Source organism: Sciurus carolinensis, chromosome 6, assembly GCF_902686445.1.
Source record: "Sciurus carolinensis chromosome 6, mSciCar1.2, whole genome shotgun sequence".
NCBI classification, from domain to species: domain Eukaryota; kingdom Metazoa; phylum Chordata; class Mammalia; order Rodentia; family Sciuridae; genus Sciurus; species Sciurus carolinensis.
The window spans coordinates 133,561,504-133,586,448 of record NC_062218.1 but is presented as its reverse complement, the minus strand read 5'-3'; the positions used below and the strand labels follow the sequence as shown (position 1 = coordinate 133,586,448).

The 24,945-nt window shown below is 43.4% G+C and overlaps 1 protein-coding gene across 1 annotated transcript in view; it reads right to left on the bottom strand.

Annotated features, from left to right (window-relative positions):
* Gfpt2 (glutamine-fructose-6-phosphate transaminase 2) overlaps window positions 1-24,214 on the bottom strand; it is a 48,072-nt gene extending 23,858 nt beyond the window's left edge. Inside the window, 7 exon segments of the mRNA XM_047556431.1 lie at window positions 1,938-1,982; window positions 1,984-2,073; window positions 2,802-2,860; window positions 6,159-6,284; window positions 7,016-7,114; window positions 8,269-8,376; window positions 24,122-24,214. Coding sequence (XP_047412387.1) covers window positions 1,938-1,982; window positions 1,984-2,073; window positions 2,802-2,860; window positions 6,159-6,284; window positions 7,016-7,114; window positions 8,269-8,376; window positions 24,122-24,128 — 534 coding nt within the window. The 5' untranslated portion in view covers window positions 24,129-24,214.
* Between the last annotated feature and the right edge of the window lie 731 nt (window positions 24,215-24,945).

The following is a 24,945-nucleotide window of genomic DNA, read 5'->3' as shown; positions in this document are numbered from 1 at the left end:
GATTAAAAGCTAATGCATTGTAAGTGCTTAGAACAGTGCCAGGACTCTAAGGAATCCAAGAGAAGCCTGTTATTATTTCTAGCCTGTGATTGTCATTTGCCCTCTGTGTTTCAGCTTAATGAGTTTGTGCAAACTCAGAACTAGAATCTAGCTCTTCTAACTCAGTACTCTGACAGCTCTTTCTACTTAAATTCCTGGTGCAAAATTCTCCCCTGCATTCTGACCTTCCTGTGGCAATTTAACAGGACCCTGGTAGACCTCAGTTATGTATAACCAGCTATAAATCCAAATTTCCACGTGAAATCCCCCAAGTTTTGGAACCCTGGGTAGACCCAGGCCCAGTGAAGCAACGTACTCTGTCTAGTTTGCAGACTCAGACACACAGCCAGGGGACCCAAGGTCCACATCCCCAGGCCTCAGAGGTCCTGCCTGAGATGAAGGAGTTTCAGGCAGATCCTGAGTGGCCTCACATTTTTCCTACTGCTTTTGTCAATAGTAAAGTACTAAATAGAAATCCACTTCCCATTTTTTGCCAGAAAGAGCCTTGTGCTGCTTCAGATAAGAAAAGCTACAGGTTTAAAAGTGCCATTATGGAGGATGCATTTCTAAAATTTAAAATTACAAATACAAAAGTAGAAATACTTGTGCTGCAATAACAAATTGGTTTACTGTACATTATATAGTATATTACACTGTATTTTAAGAACAGTTGGTCCTCCATATCTGTGGGTTCTGTATTTGCAGATTCAACTAACTGCTGAAAAATGGAATTTTGTCATTATGTATACTACTATATACTTAGGCCTATGATGGTTGCTTCTATTGAACATGTGCAGACTTTTTTTTTCTTGTCATTATTTCCTAAACTATGTAGTATAACAACTATTTACACAGTAATTACATTGTATTAGGTATTACAAGTCATCTAAAGGTGATTTAAAGTACATAGGAGGATGTGCGTAGGTTATATGCAAATACTATACCATTTTATATAAGGGACTTGAGCATGGATCTGGTATTTGGGGTGGGTTGGTCCTGGGACAGCCCCTAATCCAGGATGTCCTGGATTCTGTTCCCTCAACATTATCTCCAGGATGCCACTGCCTTGGAGGAGCTATTGGATGGCAGTGACACCCTGGAGGATGGGCTCTGGAATAGCTGATCCTCCTCTTCTCCTCCTACCATCCCACAAGGGCTTGCATCTGCTCTACCTCAATATCCAAGGAGGGGCTTCCCCTTGCACAATCCCCCAGAATGTTCTCTCTTTGTGGGGACTTTGCTCTTTCAGTATAGTACTTTGGACATCACTGACTTTTCTTGCTCCCTCCTCTGGGCCATTCTCTTCAGCATGTAGATGTAGAGTGTCTCTGATACCTATCACAAAAACACAATCCTCTCCCACAACTGCATCACTCTCCTGTCCCTCAGTCATTTGACTGTACCCATCTGTAATCAAACATCAGAAAGCTGCATCTGCAGGCCCTACTTCTTCCTTCCCTTCCTTCCTTCTCCATTTAGTAATTGTGGGCATTTCTCCCCTATGACCAAAAATTGTTTTACTGATCAGGAGGCCCTGACTACAATTCTAAGTCTCTACCATTGTTAGAGAGGATCTCATGTATATAACTAACAGTGCACAAACTCAACTGAAAAGACAGCAGCATGAGCTGCCAGGACCACATGTGCAACGTGAGACTGTACCTAACCATAGACTATAAAGGCAGTCAGCAACTCAAAGGTGTTAACATGAAGCCAGGCACTTTCTATTTGGTATTTACCACATAAAATATAGAATTCCCAATTATACAAGGATGTAACCTCTTAAGTCCAGATGTGCTAGATGACCCAACTTTCATTCTGAGTACTTTGTGCAAATTTGGCCTACTAAGTGCTTACAAAAAATGAAGGAATAATTTAGACAGATGAGACTAACTCACCAACTGTTGAATGACTCTCTCGACCAGTGTTGAAAATGTAATGTCCATCAGTTTCTCTGTTGTCAAACACATACTTAATCAGCTTGGCAATGGTCTCGGTGTCTGTTTCTGACTCAAATTCATAGCCTTTGCTTTCCTGGAATATGAAGTTGGACATGGGGTGACAGATAATGGTCATTGTGTAACTGGCCTGGCCAACTCCCTCTTGTCCCTTATGATTTGACTTAAGTTGAGAACAAGAAAAACTGGGAAGAGACAAAAAATGTTTGCCAGAATCACATAGCCAAACACCTCTGAGTCATCCTAGTATTCCCTGAGATCATCTCTCCTCAGGAACTTGTCCTTGCCATTAATCTAGACATTGCAAAATAACGGCAGTTGAAATGATAAAATAAGTTGAGTCAAATCCACCCACATCCCAACCACCACCACACAACCTTTTCACACTGGGGATCCTCACTGTCTCACTCCCCAGCCCGCATTCCATTTGGCATATGAGTCGATATGTTACACAGCACAACTATTTTAATAAAACCCTAACCCTGGTTTTTGATTCTGTGAATCTGCAGTGGTCCTTGAGGTAAATCCTAAAGCCCTGGTATGTTCCCAAACAAGATTCTGGGTGTGGTACCTCAGCTGGGGCTGAGGTTCACACTTAATGTTGTGATGTGGCCAAGAATGGGTTTCACTCAATCCCTGTGTGTGTGTGTGTGTGTGTGTGTGTGTGTGTGTGGTGCTGGGGATCAAATAGCTACTTCCCCAGCCCCTGACCATGTTTTTGGAGGAAAACATACTGGTTGGAAAGTTTCTGAGGAGAAGATCAATATTACTTGATTTAGATGTTACACGGGGGAGGTCTCTTACCAGAAATTTCCTCAGATCTTTGTAATTCGTGATGATCCCATTATGGATGACGACAAATTCTGAAAGAAAGTTTAGTGAAGGCAGAAGTGTTAATAAGAAGTGAAGTTCAAATAAGATGCAAAGGAAAGGGATTTGATGACTTGAAAACTCTCTGCAAACTGTTCCCAACAAGACTTGTGTTAAGCAAACGTCTTTTCTTGTGATTAGAACTGATGTCTATGATAATTACAATTTAAACCTGAGGAAATATACATTTATCTTTCAATAGCAAGCATCCATCAACCTACCCACATATATGCACAGAGCTCTTCCTTTTGGTCTACAATATTATCAAATACGCTTTGTTATTTACGTCAAGCAAGGGATGATTAACCCTTCATTACCCAGAAATGATTACAGGCATTCTCAACAGATTTTAGGCTCAAAGAGGTCACAAACTAACAGTGGGCCAGTGTGCTTTGTTTGACTCACATTGTATTGTAAAAATATTAGAGTTTAATTTTTTTTTGAGTTTTTGCTTTAAAATTTCTTAGGGAGAAAAATCTGGAGGTTCTAGCATCCCTAGGCTCACCCACATTCCTATGTGATCAAAGGCCTGTCTCTTTAGCAGTGTCTACCAGCTGCAGTTTCTCCCACCTCTCCTGAGGCCACCTGCACACCCTACTCCCTTTGGTCAGCTCCCTGCACAGGTGAGAGAAGCCCTGGAAGGGCAAGGGATATGTTTGCCTCAGTCACCATTGTGTTGCTTCAATAAATAGCTGATGAATAAGTACCTTGGAGGAAAAGTCTAAGGCCAACCTGAGAGTTTTGGGGCACAAGTAACATTCTTTCCCCTTTGTCCTAGATGATAGATACTTGATTGCCCTTGAGATCCATAATTACCCTGGGATGTGTTGGATACCCCTTACATGTATTGACTATTATTCAGGGACTCTTTGTATCTCCAACTCAAGTTTTTCTTCAATTCAGAAGAGATTTATTACATATTTTAAAACTTCTTCCATTATTCTTTTGGTTCACCATGACTTATTCCTTTTTAAGAAAAATTATCTGCTTGTTTTTGTGAGGTCACACACAAAAAATGAGAGAACACAAATGAGAAAAGTTTGTGTGATTGTACAGTGCGCATACCTGTAGAAGTATCACATGGTACACCATAAGTATGTATAATTTTAATGTTTTTATGTATTGGTTTCAAAATGAGATTTAAAATTAAAGAAAAAAGAGAGAAAAACCCAATTTAAGCAGTTGGTGATGGCCACAGCTGAGTTCTGCTATATAACTTTATGTCTTCTTTTATAATTTCATTTGCTCTGATCATTTCTTGTGAACACAAGTTAACCCTATGTTGGATCTCTATTAACTGACTATATCCCACTCTCCAGTTTTTTTATTTTTATAAAAATTGTGGCATTATTTTTTGTATGTTATTTTCTTAACTATCACTTTTTTTTTCCATTTCAGTCTATTGTCTTAGTTTATTTGCTCTCTAAAGTCTATGTTTTCTTTGCAAAAACTTTTTTCTTTTTCAGCGTTGGAATTTGAACCCAGGTCCTTATGCATGCTAGGTGAGCACTCTGTCACTGAGTTATACACCTAGCCCTGCAAAAACTTTTTTGTGTAATTTCCTTGTGAGATGTAGTGGCTGGGTGCTAAGACTTCCACTGGCAAATTATTAAATTTTACAAATCTTTATATATTGCCCTTGTTGTTCTCTTTTTCAATTACTCATCCTGAGTCAGAGCAGGAGTTTCCAAGTTTGGGTGTGGGTGGGTTTCCTTGGAGCTTCTTTGCTTTGGGGACACAATCAGAATCATTGTGTGCACTGGGGGTTTTCTGATGAGGTTCACCTTATCACTTTGGGGTGGGCAGGAGGATATGGCTGAATTGCAATATTCCAGGGCACATGGTCTTCTTGGCAGTGTTTTCTTAGTCCACATTGCTGCTCAGGGACTAGCTTCAGCATCTGATTTGGGGTTTGGCCAGGTTCTCAGCACTGTGAGGCTTGCTGTCTTCCTCCTGGGTGTCCTCCTCAGAGGGTACCTGCCCTGATTGTGGGATGCCTTGTTGGTCAGGATATGGACTGAACCCAAGGAAAAGTCCCCACAAAACCCTCACTACTGAAAGACTCTGACATGGGCACAGGTGTATCCCCAGTAGCTCTGCTCTCCTTCCATTTTCTGGAAAATGCCTTTGTTTCCAAATCAGGCTGGCAAACCCATTCAAAGTGATTTGGGGAGAAGAAGTAGCACCCTGCACCTTGTGTTGAGGGTGGGGTGTTTGCCTTTCCTGCCTGGTATTGCACACTGCCTTGAGGTGCCACTGATCCACACTGGGTAAAGGACAGTGAGCAAGAAGCTTTCGCTCTCTCCCTGGTTTGATTTAACAAATAAGGTTTATCAAATGTGTAGCTTAGTGCCTGCTAAGAAGCCCCCAACAACTGTTCTGAGGTATTTGATCTTTACTCTAATTTAAGGTATGGCAAGAGCTTGTACTATGCCAGGGGATATCTCAGCATGGGGCCGCCGGCCGACTCATTTTCTCTGCTGAACACTCTCCCCAGTCATGCCCAGGTGTAAATCTTACAGAGCTCCTGACCTGACTAACCCCAAATGAGCATCGTCTGGAAGGCCTAGATTATATTTTAGACTCTTGCCTATCCTTGGAGGCCTGGGAACCCCACCTTTCCCTTTAAGGGCCCAGGCTTCCAAAACACCTTGGTCTCTTGGAGAGAACCAGTGCCAAGGCCCTTCAGTCTCTCACACTGCCTGCTGTGGTTTGGATATCATTTGTGTTTCCCACAGGTTTATGTGCTAGATGATAGATCCTCAGTGTGTTTGACCCTTTCCGTATACAGCCAGTTTCCTTTTCTGCTTTTACACTAAGTTGTGATGAAGCCAAGGGGGTGCTCACTTGAGGTCAAATAGATTGGGTTGCCTGAACATGAACTTTGGGCCTCTAAAACTGTCAGCTAAATAAACCATTTTTCTTTGTAAAATACCCAGCTTGGGATATTTTATTATAGCAATAGAAAAATGCACTAATACATTGCCATATTCCATTCTTGGGTTTGGGTTCCAAAGAGCCAGCTGCTCTCATAGTAAAATGCCATTGTTTTCCTATGGGTGCCTGGGAGGTTAGTATCACCTAGGGGCCAGGTCGAGTCTGCCTCCTGACCAAGGCCTAGGTCCACCTGCCAATAGCAGAGGGGACATTTGGATTATCTTGGGAAGACAGGACAGAAGAAAAATCATTTCCAGGTGAGCATGGAACCCACTCTGGCAAGGATCATACCTGAAATGTAATTCAGGGTGAGGTAGGACCATCAGAAAAGGGAAGAAGGGCCACGCAACATACCATTGCCTTTGTCTGAGCGCTGTGGGTGGCTGTTGACAGCATTGGGGACCCCATGGGTGGCCCAGCGTGTGTGGGCAATACCAAAGTGTGTCTCGAACTCCACCTTTAAATCCATGCTGTCTTGTCCTAATAAAAGGAAAACTAGTTTGATGCACTTTAAAAGTAAGCATTGACATAGGGCTGTTAAGCAGAGTTGCTGTCATTACACCAAGACACATCATCCAAGTCAATAGCACATCCTCACCATCAATCCCATAGGCCCCACCAGGGGGATTTCAGCCAGACCCATGTTTCGTGAAGTTTACTTACTACTTATTAAGAACGTAACTCATTTCCTAACCAAAACAAGCCACTTTTAAAAAGAAAATGATAGCCAGACATGTGGTGCACACCTGCAGTTTCAGCTACTCTGGAGACTGAAGCAAAAGGCTCACCAACTTGGGATCAACCTGCACAACTTAGTGAGACTTGTCTCAAAATAAAAAGGACAGGGAATGTAGTTCAGTGATAGAGTACTTGCTTAGCATGTGTGAGGTCCTGAGTTTAATCCCCAATACTGAAGGGAAAAAAAAAAAAAAAAGAAAATGATATATCACTACTACAGATAGAAAAACCATTCATTTGCCAGAAAAATTAAAATAAATATGTAACTTAAAATTGTTTTAAAAGTCTCCATGTGCCACTGTCTCAAATTAACCATTTACACTCTGTGAAACATATTTTTGCAACAAAGACTTACCCTTTCTGCTATTCATTCAAGCTTAGGTAAATTCATAGATTTAGTTTTGAGTGCTGTTGGAATATAGTATTTTCACGTGACCCAAGCTGCACTGAAATGCAGAACATTTCCTACTTACTGTAAAGTTCTTCATCCAGAGCCTTGACTTTTCCCTTTTTCTTGACTAGCTGAATATGTCTTTCTTTGACTTCATGATTATTCCCATCAATGGCCACACCTATAATTCAAATTTTTTTATATTTTTAATTTTTATTGAAATTGTAAAATGCAAAATATCAGTGAGTTTTGATAAGTGCACACACTAGGGTGACCCAAACACCTTACAAGCTACAGAATAATTCTATTACCCAGAAATTACCCTTAGGTCATTTCCATCCATTTTTTCCACCCCCAAAGAGGCAATGGCAATTCATGTTTCCATCACAATAGAATAGTTCTGAGTTCAATCCCCAACATCAAGAAAAGAAAAAAATATACCCATACCCACACACACATGATTACACAATTGTATAAATATGACAGGGAAAAGAGACAAACAAAAATCTATGTATAACATCTCTTCCCTTCCCCATTTCAGACTATACAAATGTACAACGATGACCACATGAAGGGCACCAAGATATAGATGGAGGATACTTTATTGAGGTATGATTGATATAAGGAAGCTGTATATACTTAATGTGCACAACTTGATGAGTTTGGAAATAAGTATTGATCTCAATGATCGATGCCATAAACTTACCCATCTCTTCCAAAAGTTTCCTCTTATCCTTATTATTATTACTAGTATTAATATTGTGTTATGTGTGCTAAGAGCATTTAACATAAGACCTACTCTCTTTCTTTCTCTTTCTTTTTTTTTTTAATGCCAGTAACTAAGCATTAAACCACTTAACCACTAAGCCACATCACCAACCCTTTTTATATTTTATTTTGAGGCAGAGTCTTGCTAAGTTGATTAGGACTGCCTTTCAACTCGAGATCCTCCTGCCTCAGCCTCCTTGGCCACTGGGATTACAGGTGTGCACCACTGCCCAGTGCAAATTTTTTAAGTATACAGTTTAGTATCATTAAGCATAGGTGATATATTATTGCACAGATCAGATATCTAGGATGGGGGATACTGTCAATGAATTTTTTTCAACCTTTGTTTCTTCCTTTCTATAGTTCTTAAAGGTAGTTTTCTTTACTTTTCTGTAGTTTTCAAGTTTCTTTAATGAACAAGTATGATTTTTATATTGAAAAGAAACATGAAGGTGAAGTACCAGAAAAAAGCCCAGATTGTAGAAAGCCCCACCAAAAAGGAAATGGGTGAGAGAAGAAGAAGCCACACAAGTGTCCCAAGACCATGAGGTGACCTGCAGCCCCTACCTGCTGAATCGTAGCCTCTGTACTCAAGCCTCTGCAGGCCCTTGATGAGGGTTTCAAAAATTTCCTTCCTTGTCCGAGGGACTCTGTAGTTCATGTAAGCAAAGATTCCTGTTCAAAGAGGAAAAAAATCTCACATTAAGAAAACACTCTGATCATGTTTAAAAGAAAATACACCTGGGAATGCAGGCATCGGTGGCATCTCAGGAAGGCTTTCGGGCTGCTTGCAGAGGAAAATGTGACTCTCCCTGGCATAAGGGTGTTGTACTCAGCCCTTCCCCTTACGATAAAAATGCTCATGAACCCCTGACCATGCAATTCCACTGCAGAGAATTTATCCTCTGGATGTACTTGCAGAAGAAAGCTTTCATTGTAAAGGATAGCAAAGCAACCCAGTCATCTTGGGACATCTAAAATCCCCAACTCCATGCATTCTTTGATTTTCACAGAACATGCCTGAGATGAATCATAAGGAAGTCACAGCAGCCCCCTGTGGCAGGTGGGGACAGAAGCTGGAGCCTTTGTTTCCACTTTCTACTTGTCTGTATGGTTTGGAGTTGAACCATAAATAAGCACTAGTTTTATTACAGCAAGAAAACCCATCTTATCCCCCTTTATCCCCTGGAGAATCCTTATTGTCAAGTTAGGCTGGTAAGCCAAGGTTTTACTTAACCTTTTTTTCTGTATTTATATTTCAAAGTAATATTTTTCCAAACAGAAGTAATAATCATGTTATTCACATTCTTCTACTCCCATTTGCAACTATGCCCTTCATCTGCATCTGCCTCTCTCCTGCCCTGTAAGTGTTCCGTTTCATCATCCCTCTGTCCTTTCAACCTCTTTGTCCCCACTTGGGAAGAACTGCCAGCTTCAAAGCTCAGTTCCCACCCCACCTCCTGGCTCTTGACAAGAGTGATCCAATCTCTGGGCCATATGGATGCAAGTCTTGCATCATTGGACATCTACAGTACCTGACAAGAGTTACTATGGTTTGGATGTGGTCTGTCCACAAAGGTTCATGTGTGGTCTCCAGTGTGGTGGTATTGAGGTGGTGGAACCTATAAGAGTTCCGTGGAGCTAGTTAAAGGCAATTTGTTCATGGGGGCTCCACCCTGGGAATGGACTACTGCCGGTCTTGCAGTGTGGTTGGGTCTTACAGGGGTGACCTGTAGTTTTCATGAGACAACGTTGTTATACAGTGAGGTCACTCCACATTTGGTCTCTTCTGTATGCAGCCTTTCCCTTTCTGTTTCTCATGTTATGCAGACAAGGGAGCCCTCACCAGGGCCCTGGTGCCATGCTGTTTGACTCTTTCAGTCACAAGAATCATGAACCAAATAAACTTGTTTACTTATAAAGTTATCTGCCTGTGCTATTTTGTAAAAGCAACACAAAAAGACTATGACGAGCACACAGGCTGACATGTCTGTACATTTTTCTATGTCTTGGCACACAATTCTTGTTCAATAAATGTATGTAGAATGGAATGACCATAAAGCTGTATTAATGGGAAAAAAAGCAATAATATGGAACATGAAGTTATTGGGGTTCAGGGATATTCATAGAACTGTCAAGTCCACTCAAGCTCTTATAATAAAATACCATAGACTGGGTGATTTATGAACAGCAGAAGTATATTCTGAACAGTTCTGAAGGCTGGGAAGTCCAAAGTCAGAATGCCAACAGATTCATTGTCTAGTGAAGAACCACTTTCTCAGAGATAGAGCTCTTCTCACTCTAACCTCCATGGTGGAAGGATGAAGGCCCTCTCTTGGGTCTTTTATAAGGGCACTAATTGCATTCATGAGGATTCTGCCCCCATGACCTAATCACTTCCCAAAAGTTCCACCTCCTAATACCATTGCTGTAGGAGTGAGAATTTCAACATATTCATTTTAGGGGAACATTAACATTCAGATCACAGCAAAAGTTAATCTCACTATGTGCCAGGCACTGGGCCAACTGTTTCCATAGAGCTGTCAATCAAAACTCTTGACAGTCTTGAGTGCTGATCCTGCCACTATCCTCTTCTTAACTGAAGCCTGGAGAGGCTGTCATTCATCTAGAGTAGAGAGTGGAACCAAGGAGACCTGACTTTAGGACTTAAATGTTCTTAACCACTGGACAGTGCTGCCTCCAGGATGAATCCATGAGGGTTAAAGAAGGTTTATGTTCCCATTGCATTTGCTGAGATGAGAGGAAGATTTGACTAGGATTAAAATTTTTCCAGCAATCCACCTCCACAGAGGACAACCTACCTATGAATTACCCAGAACCAACCACGATTATATACTAAATCACCTATAATACCTCCAACTCTTAAGAAGATTAGATTCAAGTTCTTATAGTATATCCAAATGAAACACTAAACCTCAAATAAACAAATGTTATATTCCCAAACCATAGGTCGGATCCCCTCATACCAACATTTAACTTACTAACATTCATCTACATATACTTGGTCAAAAAATAGGACATAAAATTAAACAGTACTTAAATTATATTTAGCATTCTTAAATACTGTACATTATTGTACATGAGATATATTTGCACCCTCCTATTAAGGTATGGGGTTTGGATATAAAAATATACACAGTGTACTTTCTAAGCAGTTACAGAATTTTTTTTAAATTTTAAAGCTGTCAAGGGCAATTTTGATGGTAAGCTATTTTCATCTTCCTTGCTGACCTCAGGTCAGGTGAGAGGTGCTGAATATAAGGGCTGTGTGTGCAGTTTGGGTCCCTCCCTCCCTCCCTGTGGGACCGAGGGGCCCTCTAGAGAAGGTGCCTGCTACTGCAGGGTTGCTGCTGACCATTTATGATGCCAGGAGCTCACACTTTTTACCCTATACTTCAAACCAAAAAGACATCTAACCCTTGTATCTATTTTTGTCATCTTATTTATTTAAAAAAGACAGTTACCTTTTAATATCAACATTCAAATTTTTGACATTTTCTTGAGATATAAATGTACTTATATATTATAAATATGTAATATTATCTTACAATATTATCTCATTTAAAGCAATGGTTTTGAATATATTCACAGAGTTGTGCAACCATTGCCACAATCTACGGTTAGGTGAAATTATTCCCAATGTTCATTTTTCTGCAAACAATAGAAAGTTTCCTGGATGGTATGGTCAAATTCCAATAAAAAAAAAAGTCACATAGTTATGGAGGACAGTTAGGTAAAGGGTGAAAGCAACTCAATGCAGTAGTCCTCCCTTATTTGGAATTTTGATTTCTGAGATTTCAGTCTGAAAATATTAAATGGAAAATTCAAGAAATGAACAATTCGTAAATTTTAAATTGCATGACATTCTGAGGATGGTTTCCCACTCCTGCCCAGGAAGTGAACCTTCCCTTTGTTCAGTATGTCCACACTGTACATGTTCCCCACCCGTTAGTCACTTAGTAGTTTCTGCGTTATTGGACAGACTGCTACAGTACCACAGTGGTTGTGTTCAAGCGACTCTTATTTTATTTACTAATGGCCCCAAAGTGCAGGAGTATTGATGCTGGCAACTCAAATATGCCAGAGAAGAGCTATAAAGTACTTCCTTTAACTGAAAAGGTAGAAGTTCTTGACTAAATTAGAAAAGAAAAATAAATCATATACTGAGATTGCTAAGATCTGTAGCAAGAATCTGAAATTGCAAAGGAAAATGAAATTCATGCTAGTTTTGCTGTCACACCTCAAGCTGCAACTATATGGTCACACTGTATAAGTGCTTAGTAGAAGTGGAAAAGGTATTAAAATTTTAGGGTTTGGTACGATTCATGGTTTCAGGCTTCAGAGACTTTTACTGGTAGTCCCCCATGGATAAGAGGGTAAATTGTAGATCATTGTTAGAGTCTTTTTAAACTAAACTTTCCTAGCATCCTGGAAATGTTCCAAAGTAATACCTATGTTCACTAAGGGGAGCTGATGTGCATTGCAGAGGACATAAAGACCCAGAAAGGTACATGGACAGTCTGAAAAGATTTAAAATCTGGACTGTTTTCACATGAAGCCTCTTGGATTCAACTTGCTAATTCTCCTCTGCAATCCTCCTCCTCATAGCCACACTTTACTTCTGACCATGTGTCTGGAATATACATTCTATATGGCACCTCAGATCCACAATGAAGTACAAGCGGGGTGCAGGGGATGCCATCAGAGCCCCCCAGTGAGCTGGGACCATTAAAGGGTCCTTGTCTTCTGGAACCGGCTTTATTCAAACCCAGCCAGGAGGCTCAGTGGCCACTCAGGGCAGTTTGGAAATTGACTACAGGAAGGAAGGCTGCCAAGGAGTGGTTTTTAGTCTTTGAGCAAGAAGGCATAAATCTAATCTTCAACATGAAATCTCTATTCAGTAATTTCTTTAATTAAGCACCTCCTTTTTCCTTGTGCAGCTCATTCTCTTGGCTGGATTCTCTCTGTACTCTACTGAACTTAAGTGAATAAAACATTAATACTGATATTTATTATCAAGTTTTTATTATTAAAAGAAGATAATAAAATAACAGAAATCTCTTTGGGAATCCCTTCCATACATGAATAAAAGCTACAATGAGAATCCATTTTTTAAGCTAGAAGATCAGTAATCAAACAGTTTGACAATAAGTGAGAATTTAAATTTGTGTGTCCTCTTTGAAAGCAATTTGGCAATCTCTCAAAATTCAAAATGTACACATGTCGACCAGAGCTGCTGCATTTCTTGAAATGCTGTTGCATTTCTGACATCTTTGCAGAAATGCATGTGTGCATGTGAAAGGATAGCTGCTCAATGTTGTTTGTGGTCACCAAAGACTAGAGAAAGTCTGATACTTAACAGGGACCAGGGAGAGCCAATGCAGGTGCACAGAACAGACTTCAGCAGGTAGCCCTCCACAGAGCATGAGGTGAAGCTGTGCATTCTCTTGGAAAGCAATAGAAATCTCCAAGCTATGAAGTGAAAAAAGCAACTTACAAAACATAAGTAAATTATGCAGGGTGGGGCAAGGAGTTGCATAGAGTAGTCTTCTCTTGGTATTCACAGGGGATTGATTCTAGGATTCCTTGAGGATACCAAAATCTGAAAATGTTCACATCTTTTATATAAAATGGTGTAGTGTTTACATGTAACCAACCTACACACATCCTCCTTTTCCTTCCTTCCTTCCTTTCTTCCTTCCTTCCTTTCTTCCTTTCTTTCTTTCTTTCTTTTATTCTTTCTTTCTTCCCTCTTCCTTCCTCTCTTCCTTCCTGTGCTGAGAATTGAACCCAGAGCCTTGTGCATGCATCCCCAGCCAAATTTTATTTTATTTTATTTTTATAGTGCCAGGAATCAAATTCAGGGTTTTGTGTGTGCTAGGCAAGTGCTCTGTCACTGAATTATACCTCCAGTCTCTTCTTGTATTCTTTCAATCCTCTCTAGATAACTGAATACCTAAAAAAAGGCTTACACACCATGTCATTCTCAGGGATTCTAGATAGTACTCAGTGCATTGAAAATTCAAATTTTGCTGTTTAGAATTTTCTGAAACTTTTCCCCCCAAATATTTTCCATTCAAAGTTGGTTGAATCTGTGGATCAAAAATATTTGGAAGAAAATTTGCATGTGTACTGAGATGTATAGACTTTTTTCCTTGTCATTAGTTCCTAAACAAGACAATGTACCAGCTATCTACATAGCATGGTATTAGTATTATAAGGGATCTAGAGATGATTGAAAGTAGGGAGGATGTGTGTAGCTTCTATGCAAATACTGTGTCATTTTATGAGGGACTTGTACATCTGTGAATTTTGTTATCTACGGGTGCCCTTGAACCAATTATCCACTGATATGGAAGGACAACTATATTTCTGGAAGGAACTTAAGACTCAGGGGGCAGTGGTCACCCTTGAAGAGGACCCTGAATGTGTGGCAGAAACTTCTTCCTCTTACTACTGCATGTGTCCTCTCTCTACGGTTAAGATAGTTCACCATGTGCCTAAGTGCTAGTGTATGAATCAGTGTTGAGTCCATGATTGTTATATAGATAGTTAGAAAAGATCTAAATAAGAAAATATTCCATTCCATTTTACGGTCACCCCAGTAAGAGGGTCTGAGAGTTTGCAAGGACAGGAACAATGATGACGAGGCACCTGACTTCTGGTCAAACCTCTGCCTGGCTCTGCTTTCCCAGGAACAGCGCCACCTTGGAATGGTCAGCCTGGTTCATCAAGTCTGCTGTTCACAGAGTCCCCTTTCTTTTGCAGGGCCTCAGATGGCAGTTCCTGTCCTGGCCAGGCCCTCCTGCCTCTCCACATTCTGAGCTGGATCAAACCAAGTGGACTTCACTGTGGTTACCTAGCCTTGTTCACCTGAAGGAACAGTCACAAGAGGATAGAAAGGGTCATCTGAGCACATCTCCCCATCTGTAAAAAGACAGGCTCATGTTCATCCCATCTGGGTTGGCCTCTTTCCTTTTCTTGCCATTACTGGCTATAACAAGATGCACAGAGAGTGGTGACCAAAGATCACAGCCAGAGCCAAATACTAATCCAGTCCTGTTCCTTGATTTCGGTGTGGCCTTGAGCAAACCATTGAATCCCTGTAACTCAATTTTCTTATTGGTGAAACAGGTGATGGTAGCATCTACTCACCATGGTTGATGTGACAATTCAAAGTGTCTTCATAAACCACATAGAATAGTGCCTGTTGCATAGTAAGCAAGACATTCAAATAAAATGGGACAAGGAGCTTCCTACTGCTATGGTGCTGTTGGTGTAAATGCTGGTGTGCTTGCAGAGCATGGTCATCCCATGAGAAATTATTAAGAAAAAACAAGGGGTAAATAGTACTATTTTGCCATTATTTTTCCTTGAAACTTTGCCTGGACAAACAATGGTTAAGTCAAATGTGTGATTTGGCTGTGGCCTGAGCAAGATTTACTTCATCCCATAAACAGTTTTCTGGCTCAAGAGGGCCTTGTCATTGTGCTGGGTGCAGCAAAGTGCTGGTGGACCTCACAGAATGGGTCAAGAGAGGACACAGGTATACAGGGGCCTCTCAAGTCCCAGGCAGAGGGGCTAGGGGCTGAGAAGTGGAAAGGGACTTCCTGTTGAGTGGGGATCAGACGGCTCCTGGGGCTGGCTCTTTACAAAGCCTGCTTTGGCTCATTCTGCAGATTTCAGCTGACAGGTTACCCATGAGACCTAAAGCAGGCCTTTTACCCCTCCCCCTTTTAAAGCTATGGAGCCCTTTTTATTTCTTATACAGCACTTGCTTCCCTGTCTTTTTGACTCCCCACTAAATTGCAACCCTCATGATGGGAACACATCTGTCTTAACCATTGCTGCACCCTCAGTACCTAGCCCTAGCATATGTTAAGTGCTCAATACATAGTGCTGAATAAATGAATGCATGAATAAATGAATGGATAAGGGATGACCAAAGTCAGTGGCCTTGGAGCTGGGGCTGAGACAACACCACATTCAGTCATCCATGAGCAGATGTGTTTTCTGGAACTCATAAGGGACAAAAAGGCTGGGGAGGTGGGTAGTCTGAGCTGGGGTCCCTGAGTGCCAATGTCAGGGTTAACCCCAAGACCCTCAAACGCTTAGGCTTATTGTCCCTAAACATTACTCCTACACCTACTCCCCACACAGAGTGATGATCCCAGGACTGAAATGAGGACAGGTCCTAAGAGAGGGTTCCAGAATTCTGCTGAGTAGATTGAAAATAAACCACCATCGCCACCATTTAAAAAGACTTCTGTGTGCTAATCTTTTCCAAACCATATCCTGTTGAATCCTCACAACACCCTGTGCTGAGAGATTGTGGTTTTCATTAATGGACAATCTGAGGTTCCAAGGTCAAGGCACCTGAGGTCCTGGGCAAGGCACACCCTTGAGTATTTCACAGCCAGGTCTACCTGATTGCAACACTGGGCTCATCACAACTGCCCCTCCACCCCCAAATCAGCAGCTATCCCAAGGGGTGAAAAATAGCTCCAACAGAAGGTCCCTGGCTTACAGGGAAATGCCCACCTGGCAAAGGATGGAAGAATTCAGAACTCCCTTGGCTGGGTTCAGGCCAGGTGCTATCAAATAGACATGCTCTTCCTTTGCTTCCCGAGAGATCCAACCCACCTTAGGACACTCCTGCTTCTCCTTCCACCTTTCTTTTCCTGTCTAGGCTCTTCCCACCAGGGCCTCGGTAACCACAGCAAGGCCGGCTCCATTTACATTCCTCCTTCCCCTTCTCTTCCTGCCATGGCCAGTTGCTATCCTCAGACTGGCATCCACCTCTCCTTCCTTTGAATCTGACCCATTCTTACTTCCACACTCCCCTGCAGTGCCCAACCTACAGGTTCCACTTCTGTGGTGTGCCCTGAGCAGGCAGCAGTGCCCCCATGCCAATTCTCACAAGATGTCTTCTTTATCCTCCTCACCCTAAAGGAAAACAGTCCTTCTCTCCTCTGAACTCCCCTTTTTATTTGTCCATTCCTTTTTTCAAAACATCTGTAATTTTCTACTTTCACTTCTTGCCCCTGACTGGCTTCTACCCCAAGGGTTGCCCATAACTTAAGAGAGGTCTTACCAAGAGATGACTGGATTATAAATAAGCCAAGAGGTCAGGGCAGTAAACCTCTTTGAAGGGAGTGTTTCCCTTTCTGATTCTCTCGGTCCTTCCAAAGAAATCAAGGAGGAAGTCTCCATGGGGTGCCTCTTCTTACACTTGCAATTTCCTTGTAGAACCACCAGGGAATAGGTACCAGGCTAAGAATTTGGAAGCACTCTTATCTATCAAGTGAAATACCAAGGCAGGAGGAGTGGTAGGAGATATAGCCAGATGGTGGAAGCTGGGCACTCAGAAGGGCTGGATCGGGAGGGGCTGTGGGGGCTCCTGAGAAATGCACAGAGCACTGGGCTTGATAACAGGGGAGCAGAAAGCAAGAGGGTCTGAAAATAGAGGACTCAGTGACCTCTGCAAAGAGAGCCCTGAGCTACGCACCCTTCTCACAGGCAAGAGAGCCAAGGTGATTCACAGAAAGCCTGGCTGGGTGTCAGACAGAGAGGCTTCCCTGGCCCAACAACTCCAGCTTAGCCACACTCCATGCCTACACTCCTGCCCTGGCACCCAGAGGTCTCAAATGACTTTTTAAGGATCCACTGTTAAAATTAATGAGGAAAGTGAATGAGGAAAGATTCCAGAAAGAAAGGCACAGATAAATACAGAGGATCTCCTGATGCCCTTTTTGAGAGGGGACTATGACCTAGTAGCTCCATCTCGCTTCAGAGGTCTGGGGTTACTAGCACTCTCTGCAGAAGACTAGAGAGATCAGTCAGGAATTCGAGATCAAAAGGCCCTGTGGAGGGCCACACAGGCAAGGGACTCTCAAGTCCAGATCTCAATCCCCAAGTGATAGATAATGACAACCACCAACTTATGGAAGTGATCTTCCCTGGATTTCCAGCTGTCAAGTAGAACTAGGAGCACTGAACTCCTGTAATCTTCTCTACAATCCCCAGAGCCCTTTGGGAGGGAGGGGGGAGGGGTAACTTGGGGGCGGGAAGATGAAGAAAGATAGTCAACTTCACGACTGGACAGGCTGGGGTTCACATCCTGATTTGATGTTGTTTTGGAAAATATCATCATCTCTCTGTGCATCAGTTTCCCAATAAAAAACAGTATCCACACTGTGGATGAGAGTGAGCAATTCCACATTGACAGAGGCCTTACCTGTACCCCACCCAGAGGAGGGACTTGTTCTACAGGAGCTATATTACTGCCCACCCAGACTGCGACCCTCCCCATACTGAGGCCTCTCTTTCTACCACCATCCATTATTTCTCAGAATTGAAGTGGTTGACCTTTTAAGACCACGAAACGAGTGCAGATTAGATGCTAGTCTTAAGTCCCAAATTGCATTACTACCCGCCTGAACAAAAGTTGACCAAATGGGTTTCTGACTTAAGGAGTGCTCGTACAATTCTTGAGAAAGAAAGAAGTTGTTGGTTTATTCTCCTGGGCAAGGTACACAGGGGTGAGGAAGCCATAATGAGGCTGAAGAGGAGGCTGCGTCCTCTCTTACTGTCCAGTCCTTGCTCTCGTATATACTGGACAGGCCACTTTATCAGTGAGGTGCGGATGATAATTCCCACTGCTTCCTTAAAGATACAAGGGTAAAGGTGGAGGTAGCATGGAAACGTGTGGTCCTACAGCCAAGTTCTTAAAGAGAAGGACAAGGCCTGATGACCACATCAGCATCCCTGAGTGGATCTGGTGTCTGGCTCAAGGTCAGCAGGGGGTCTTGGCTCCTCTAATCTTAACCAGTCCCAGGCCTCCTTGGGACTCCCTGGGTTAAAATTATCTCCAGATAAATTTACCAGATAACAGTAGACTCTGCTTCCTGCAGTGAACACAGACAAGGCATTTCTATTTTTATTAGAAAAGTTCCTGATGTCCATGTCATTTAAAGATTTCACCAAGAAAAAAATCAGGAAATGCCTTATACTCTAATTTTATTAAAAGAAACGTTTTAAGAAAAAAACAGAAGTTTTATTTAAACTGCCAAAATTTGGCTATAAAAGAAGCCATACTGTTTTTTTTTTTTTTTCCTCCAGTAAGAAATATTTCCTTTGAAAACTAAAAAAAGAGTTAGATGATCAGGTTAAATTGCCCAATTGCTTCTGTGCTGAATTCATCTTTAGATTCATCTCCCAGATTGATTAGAAACTCAAGTCACTCTCTCTTTAAAAACTAATTTTATTAAACACAAAAATAATCTCTTTCTTTTTTGGGGGGAACTGGGGATTGAACCCAGAGGGGCCTAACCACTGAGCCACATCTCCAGCCCTTTTTAAAATATTTTATTTAGAGACAAGTTCTCACTGAGTTGCTTAGGGCCTCGCTAAGTTGCTTAGGCTAGCTCTGAACTTGCAATCCTCCTGCCTCAGGTTCCCGAGCTGCTAGGATTACAGGTATGTGCCACTGTGCCTGGCCAATCCCTTAATTTAAAAGCACTGCTTACTGTTGGGCACAATGGTGCAGCCTGTAAACCCCAGCTACTCAGGAGGCTGAGGCAGGAGGATCGTAAGTTCCAAGATAGGCTGAGCAACTTAGCAAGACCTGTCTCAAAATGAAGCTGAGGACGTAGCTCAGTGGTAGAGCACTTACCTAGCATGTATGAATCCCTGGATTCAATTCACAAACAAAACAAAAACACTTTTTACTAATGTTATATCACAAAATTTCCAGAGGTTTCTCTGAAGTTGGGAAACCCCTGATAGATATGTCTGACCAGTGGAGGAAGCACACAAGCTAGGAAGAAAGAGGAGTCGGGAGAAGAGGGAGGCAGCCAGGGTTGAGGCAGTTGCTACTGTGCACAGACTCTGGTAAATCTAAATTTCCTATTCAAGAATGCCAGTGTCTATCCTATGAGTGGGGGCAGCCATGTGCTGGAGCTACTAGCACTGGTTTCCAAGACTCACTGTGGATTATTACTTCCTAACTTCAATTCAGGGACCTCACACTGATGGCCTGACACTAGCCATGGTTGGGGTGGGGAGTATTTAGACTCCAGAAATTGGCAAACCAGAGAGCCTGGTGTTAAACATTTATCAGCACATCGCGGGGTAGAGGTCTCTGTTTTACACTCTTCTGCCAGGGAGGTTATTGAGGTTTAGAGAGGAATAAAGTCTAGCAACCTGACCCGAGAGTCTATGCCCTCATCAATTTCAGTCCTCATGAGAGACAACACTTCCTTCTGAAGAATCCATCTATGAATTGAAACATTACAAGGAGGAAAGGAGTATCACATTTGATGATGTAATTTTAAGTCAGAAGTAGGTGGAAAAAAGGTAATACCTTCCCTGAGTCATTTAATCTCCTTGAATTGTCATTTCCTGAGTTATCACAGTAAATGATCTCTACTCCAGCTGAGAGAAGAGGCACTCAACAAGCACTCTCAAAGGACTGCTCTACAGGCAAATGAATTGTGTGTATGTGTGTCCTGGCCCCTCTTGATTCTGGGGAATAAAAACTATGCTGCTTCTTGTAGGGAAGAGATGAACAGGGAGCCTATGTATACAAATGGCAAGATGCAGCAAATGCCACAATTATATGATGTGATAACTGACATTTAAAGATACTATTAAATCTGTTTGGTTCAATAGGGTATGTGGCATCATGCCAGGGAAGAAGAGGATATTTAACTGATGTCTGCACTCATCTTCTAACTACTGTGGGTTCAGTCTGAGAGTGATGGAACAATGGGACTTATGGGGGTGGGGGATGCTGGTGGACCGCTGGCTAAGGTCCTCATGGCCAAGATTCAAGCATCTTGGATTCACAGCACTGGACTGTCTGGAGTGTGTTGCGGGGGAGGCACCTGAAAGTGACAATCCAAGCAAGATAAATAGTATCTCTAGAATCTGTAAAGGCTACCTTATGTGGAAGAAGGACTTTATAGATGAGAGGAAGTTAAGGATTTTGAAATGGGAGATTATCCTGGATAATCTTAGAGTCCTAAAAGCAATAACAAGTGTCCTTTTAAGATGGGAGTAGGGACTCTGATGCAGAAGAGAAAGTGATGTGACCATGAAGGCAGAGACTACAGTGATTCTGTGCCCCTAGCCTGCCATGCCTGTTATCTCCTTCACTCTTCAGAGATCATAACCTGAGTCTGGATCCTTGGAGCACTGTCCCAGGTCCTCCCTTTCCTTCTGGGAAAGTTAGTTTCTTATGTCTTCTGTGACAGCATCCTAAGTTCAGGTTGCTGGGAACCAATGGGTAACAGGGGTGGCTAAGGCAGATGGAAGTGGGCTGGAGAATTGGGAAGCTGGTGCCCAGTTCAAGTGACCACCTATATACTATTTCAAAATATGCACTCAGGTTTTATCATCTTCAAATCTTCACATCTTCAGATTTTTTTCAAGAGAAGTTAAAAAAAATTAGATGAACTCTCCCGATTTTGTAATTTGGTAACTAATTTTTTAAAAAATGTTTAAACCCTGTGCATGGAACAAAAAGGTATCTAGCTGGCTGGTTTGACCTGGGACTATCAGGTTGTAGCCTGTGCCAGAGATTCTCTCTCTGGCAGCATTTACCTGCTGGGTTATCTAGTCCCTGGTCAGTAACTGGCCTCCAGATTGGCCTTCCAACTCACCTTCCCCTTCTCTTAAGGGGTAATCACACCCACATGACTTTCAAAACCCCAGGGCCTGGAAAATATAGGCCCTGTCCATGAGCAGATATCTACATGGGGCTGCACGAAGAGAGAAAGGAAAAGGGGGAGGGGAGGAAATATAGTAACCTTCCTATTGGCAAAAAAAGTTAGCAAGATGCTAGCAACTCTCAGATGCCAACAAAACCACACATGAGTACCCAAGAGTCATTTCAGCTAAATTCTCAGTGCCGTCTGCTCAGTTTGTGGAGGATCAATACTGTCAGGTCCTGATCTTCTGTGGATGAAGCAGCAAAGACATAATCTGAACATGATCACCAACTAACTGATAAGGAAGGGTCTTTGATTTTAATCCCTGAGGGAACAGCCCAGTAGATCTGAGACCTGAGGCTGCTTTGAATAACAGTAACAGGCATGGCCAAGAGAAAGGACCTAAAACAATTCCTGTTCAGACACAGATGTGCACAGACCTCTCCAGGTCTCAATTTCCCCCAATGTAAATCAAAGAGGTTTTATGTTTCTTTTCAGAAGCATCTTCATAATTTAGCATCTTCACAATTTTTGCTGTATTTTTGTGCCAATGGAACAATCATTTCTTTACTATTTTCCTGTAAAATTGACTAGGTTTTCAAAAACTTAATGAATTCACTATAAAAGAAAACCATGAAAGGGAAACCAGTATTCTTTGCCATACATACGCAGACTATAATCTGAAAAAACCCAGACCAACATGTTTAATTCCAGCCAGCTGTTGTTGCCTGCTCTGAACCTGGAATGGCTGCCTCTGTTCAAAGGGTGTTTGGCAAGTGTCAGAGGGATGTTAAGCCACATGAGCACCAAGCTGAGACTTTCTCTTGCTCTACTTGAAAAAGAAATAATTTTCCTATACAAGAATTCTACATGATTCCCTAAGCAGTACTGCCCCTCTCCACCCCATTAGTAAGGATCACCCCTAGAGAAATGAACTCTGAGGAAGACTCCTAATGTAGCATATCCCCTTTGATTCTGGCTCTGAGTGGGCAACCCCGTGGGCAAAGGCTGCTTCTGAGCCCTTGTGTGTCCTTTGGTGACCTCAAGCCTCTTCTTTCACAACGACAAATCAGTACCAAAGATGTGCAGTTACAGACTGGGTATGACACAAAGTTCAACCTTTCCTGAAGGAACAACACATGTATAATCCTTTAAGAAAGCATAACAAAAACTATGATTTTTTAGATTTGGAGGAGGTAGAGTCCCCAAAGCACAGAAAGACATGGGAGAAAGCCAAATGCAAGTAGGAAGCAGGGTGGGGGTGGTGGTGATGTTGGTGGTGGGTTGGACAAAGGGACATCTGAAGAGGAAGGGAAGCCTATCTAGTGTCAGGGTCTACCATAGAAGTCTGGCTCTAAGGCCACCAATGAGTCAGGGTCTTGAATATTACCCTGAGGGTTGGGAAGTTGAAGAGCTTGGGGGAATCTGGCAAAACTGCCTCATCTCTATCCCCCAAAATGCCCGAGGGCAGCCCTACACATTGCAAATGATGCCTGGAAGTCCTGAGATTTTGGCTGAAGTTTCAGGAATTTAAACTGATTCCTACTCCACCTGGGTGAGGCTCGATCTCAAAGCCAGCTGCCCACTCCTTGGTCAGTCTTCGTTTTCCCTGATCCTCTGGCCTGGGAAACAGGCCTGTACAGACCTTGGCCCTGGGCTCACCGCTGGCACTCCCCACCCTGCATCCCTCAGCGAAGTCAGAGAGACGCCTTTCATAGCTTCAAAAGTTCCACCAGGTTCTCCAGCCACAGGAGGCTGGAATGGGTAACTGAATCCTACTCAAGGAGGAAAAAAAAAAAAAAAAAAAAAAAAAAGTACAGTGACCTTTTGTCCCAGCAGAAGTTCCCGTCTCTCCCGGCCAGCCAGAGGAGGCGGCCCAGCCAGGAGAGTAAGGAATTACAGATGTGAGCCCAGGGCCATGGCCGCCCTCCCCACTGCCCGGATGCCCAGCGGGACAGCTCCGGACTCCGCGGTAATCTGGACGCCGGAGCCGGAGCCGTGCCCAGATGTCTGCCCTGAACTCCTTCTCCTAGCTTAGGACATAGGCTACCGGGCCATAACTGCCTTTTCCCCACCTTGCCAAGAGCTCTTTTCAGCAAAGAAGCGTCAACACGGAATCCACCCTTCTAGGGGTAAAAGGTTCATTTCGGGTCGCGAGAAAGATGCACAGGCCCTTTCTAAGCGCACCAGGAGCTGCTCTGGATGCCCCGGGGTGAGCCCGAGGGACTGCTAGGAGGGCTCGTGGGGTTGCCTTTCCTCCGTGGGCGCGATGGGCTAAGACACGAGTTGGACACCCTGCCCCCAGGGTGAGCGAGCTTGCGCGCGGCGGCCTTTGTGGGCGACTCGGGAGAAGTGGGGGGAAAAGCCCTCGCTGGACATGGGGTGGGGACACCTCTATGTTGCGGGGGCTCCAGGTCCAGGACCGGACTGATTTCCTCCCCTCTGAGGACGGGTCTGGCCCGGGTCCTCTCGCAATGTCGGAGACCGAGGTTGGGCATCAGCCTAACACCTCCCCGAGACACCTCTCCCGGGCCAGGGGGTGGGAAGAGGCAGGCCTGATCAATGAAAGCCCCACGGTCGGGCACTGGGACAGATAGGAGCCCCTCATCAGGTCCCTTGCTCTTGCTCTGTGGCCGAAGCGCGGAGGAGCCTTGGAGGAGGGGTCTGCGTATCAACGCTGCACTTACCGCACATGGTGACTGCTCCTCTCGGGATCCGCTTGTCTGCTCAGTCCAGATACTCCGTGTACTCCGTGCGCGCTTTGCACTCCGCGGGCTAGGCTAGCGCCGCTCGGTCTCCGGCTCTTATAATGGATAGCCCTCAGAGATGGGTGGGGCAGGGGCGGGGCCTCTGCCCGCCTGCCTGCTCCCCATTGGCCCCTGGTTGTCTAGACAACGGTGGGGACAGGGCCCCCAAGAGTCAGGGAAGGGGATGAAAGGCGGTTCCCAAGCGAAGTCCCGAATGTAACGCGAGGGCTTCGGGCTGGGCTCGAGTACACCAACTACGGGAGTTCAGATCAAGTCAACCACTGTCCAGGCATGGAACTTTGGGCAAGGAACTTATAGCTCCGTGCCTCAGTTTCCTCATCTGTAAAATGGAGACAACAATAGAACCTACCTCCCAGGTCGAGGTGAAGATTCAAAACACTCTGTGTAATGCACAGCACAAAGTCAGACATTACATACGTGCGCAAGAAAAACCCCACGATGGGTTCTTTACTATTAGTATGCACCCCTCTGTGTGCCAGACTTTTTTCAGAGCATAAAACAGGGTCACACAATAGACCCATAAACCTGGTCCCCAGCCCAAGAAGAAAGAACTACTGTTCTTGGTTGAAAGAAGAGAAAATCGAGTCTCCTTGAAGATGGAAAGGGACTTTACTGGATGACTACAGCAGTGGTAGAATCCTAACCTGAAATTTACCACAAAGCCAGAATTTGGAGGCAGGGATTCCTCAGGTTGGAAGCAAAACTGGGAACGGCCCAGAAAGCCGCCCCCTTCTGGAGCTGCC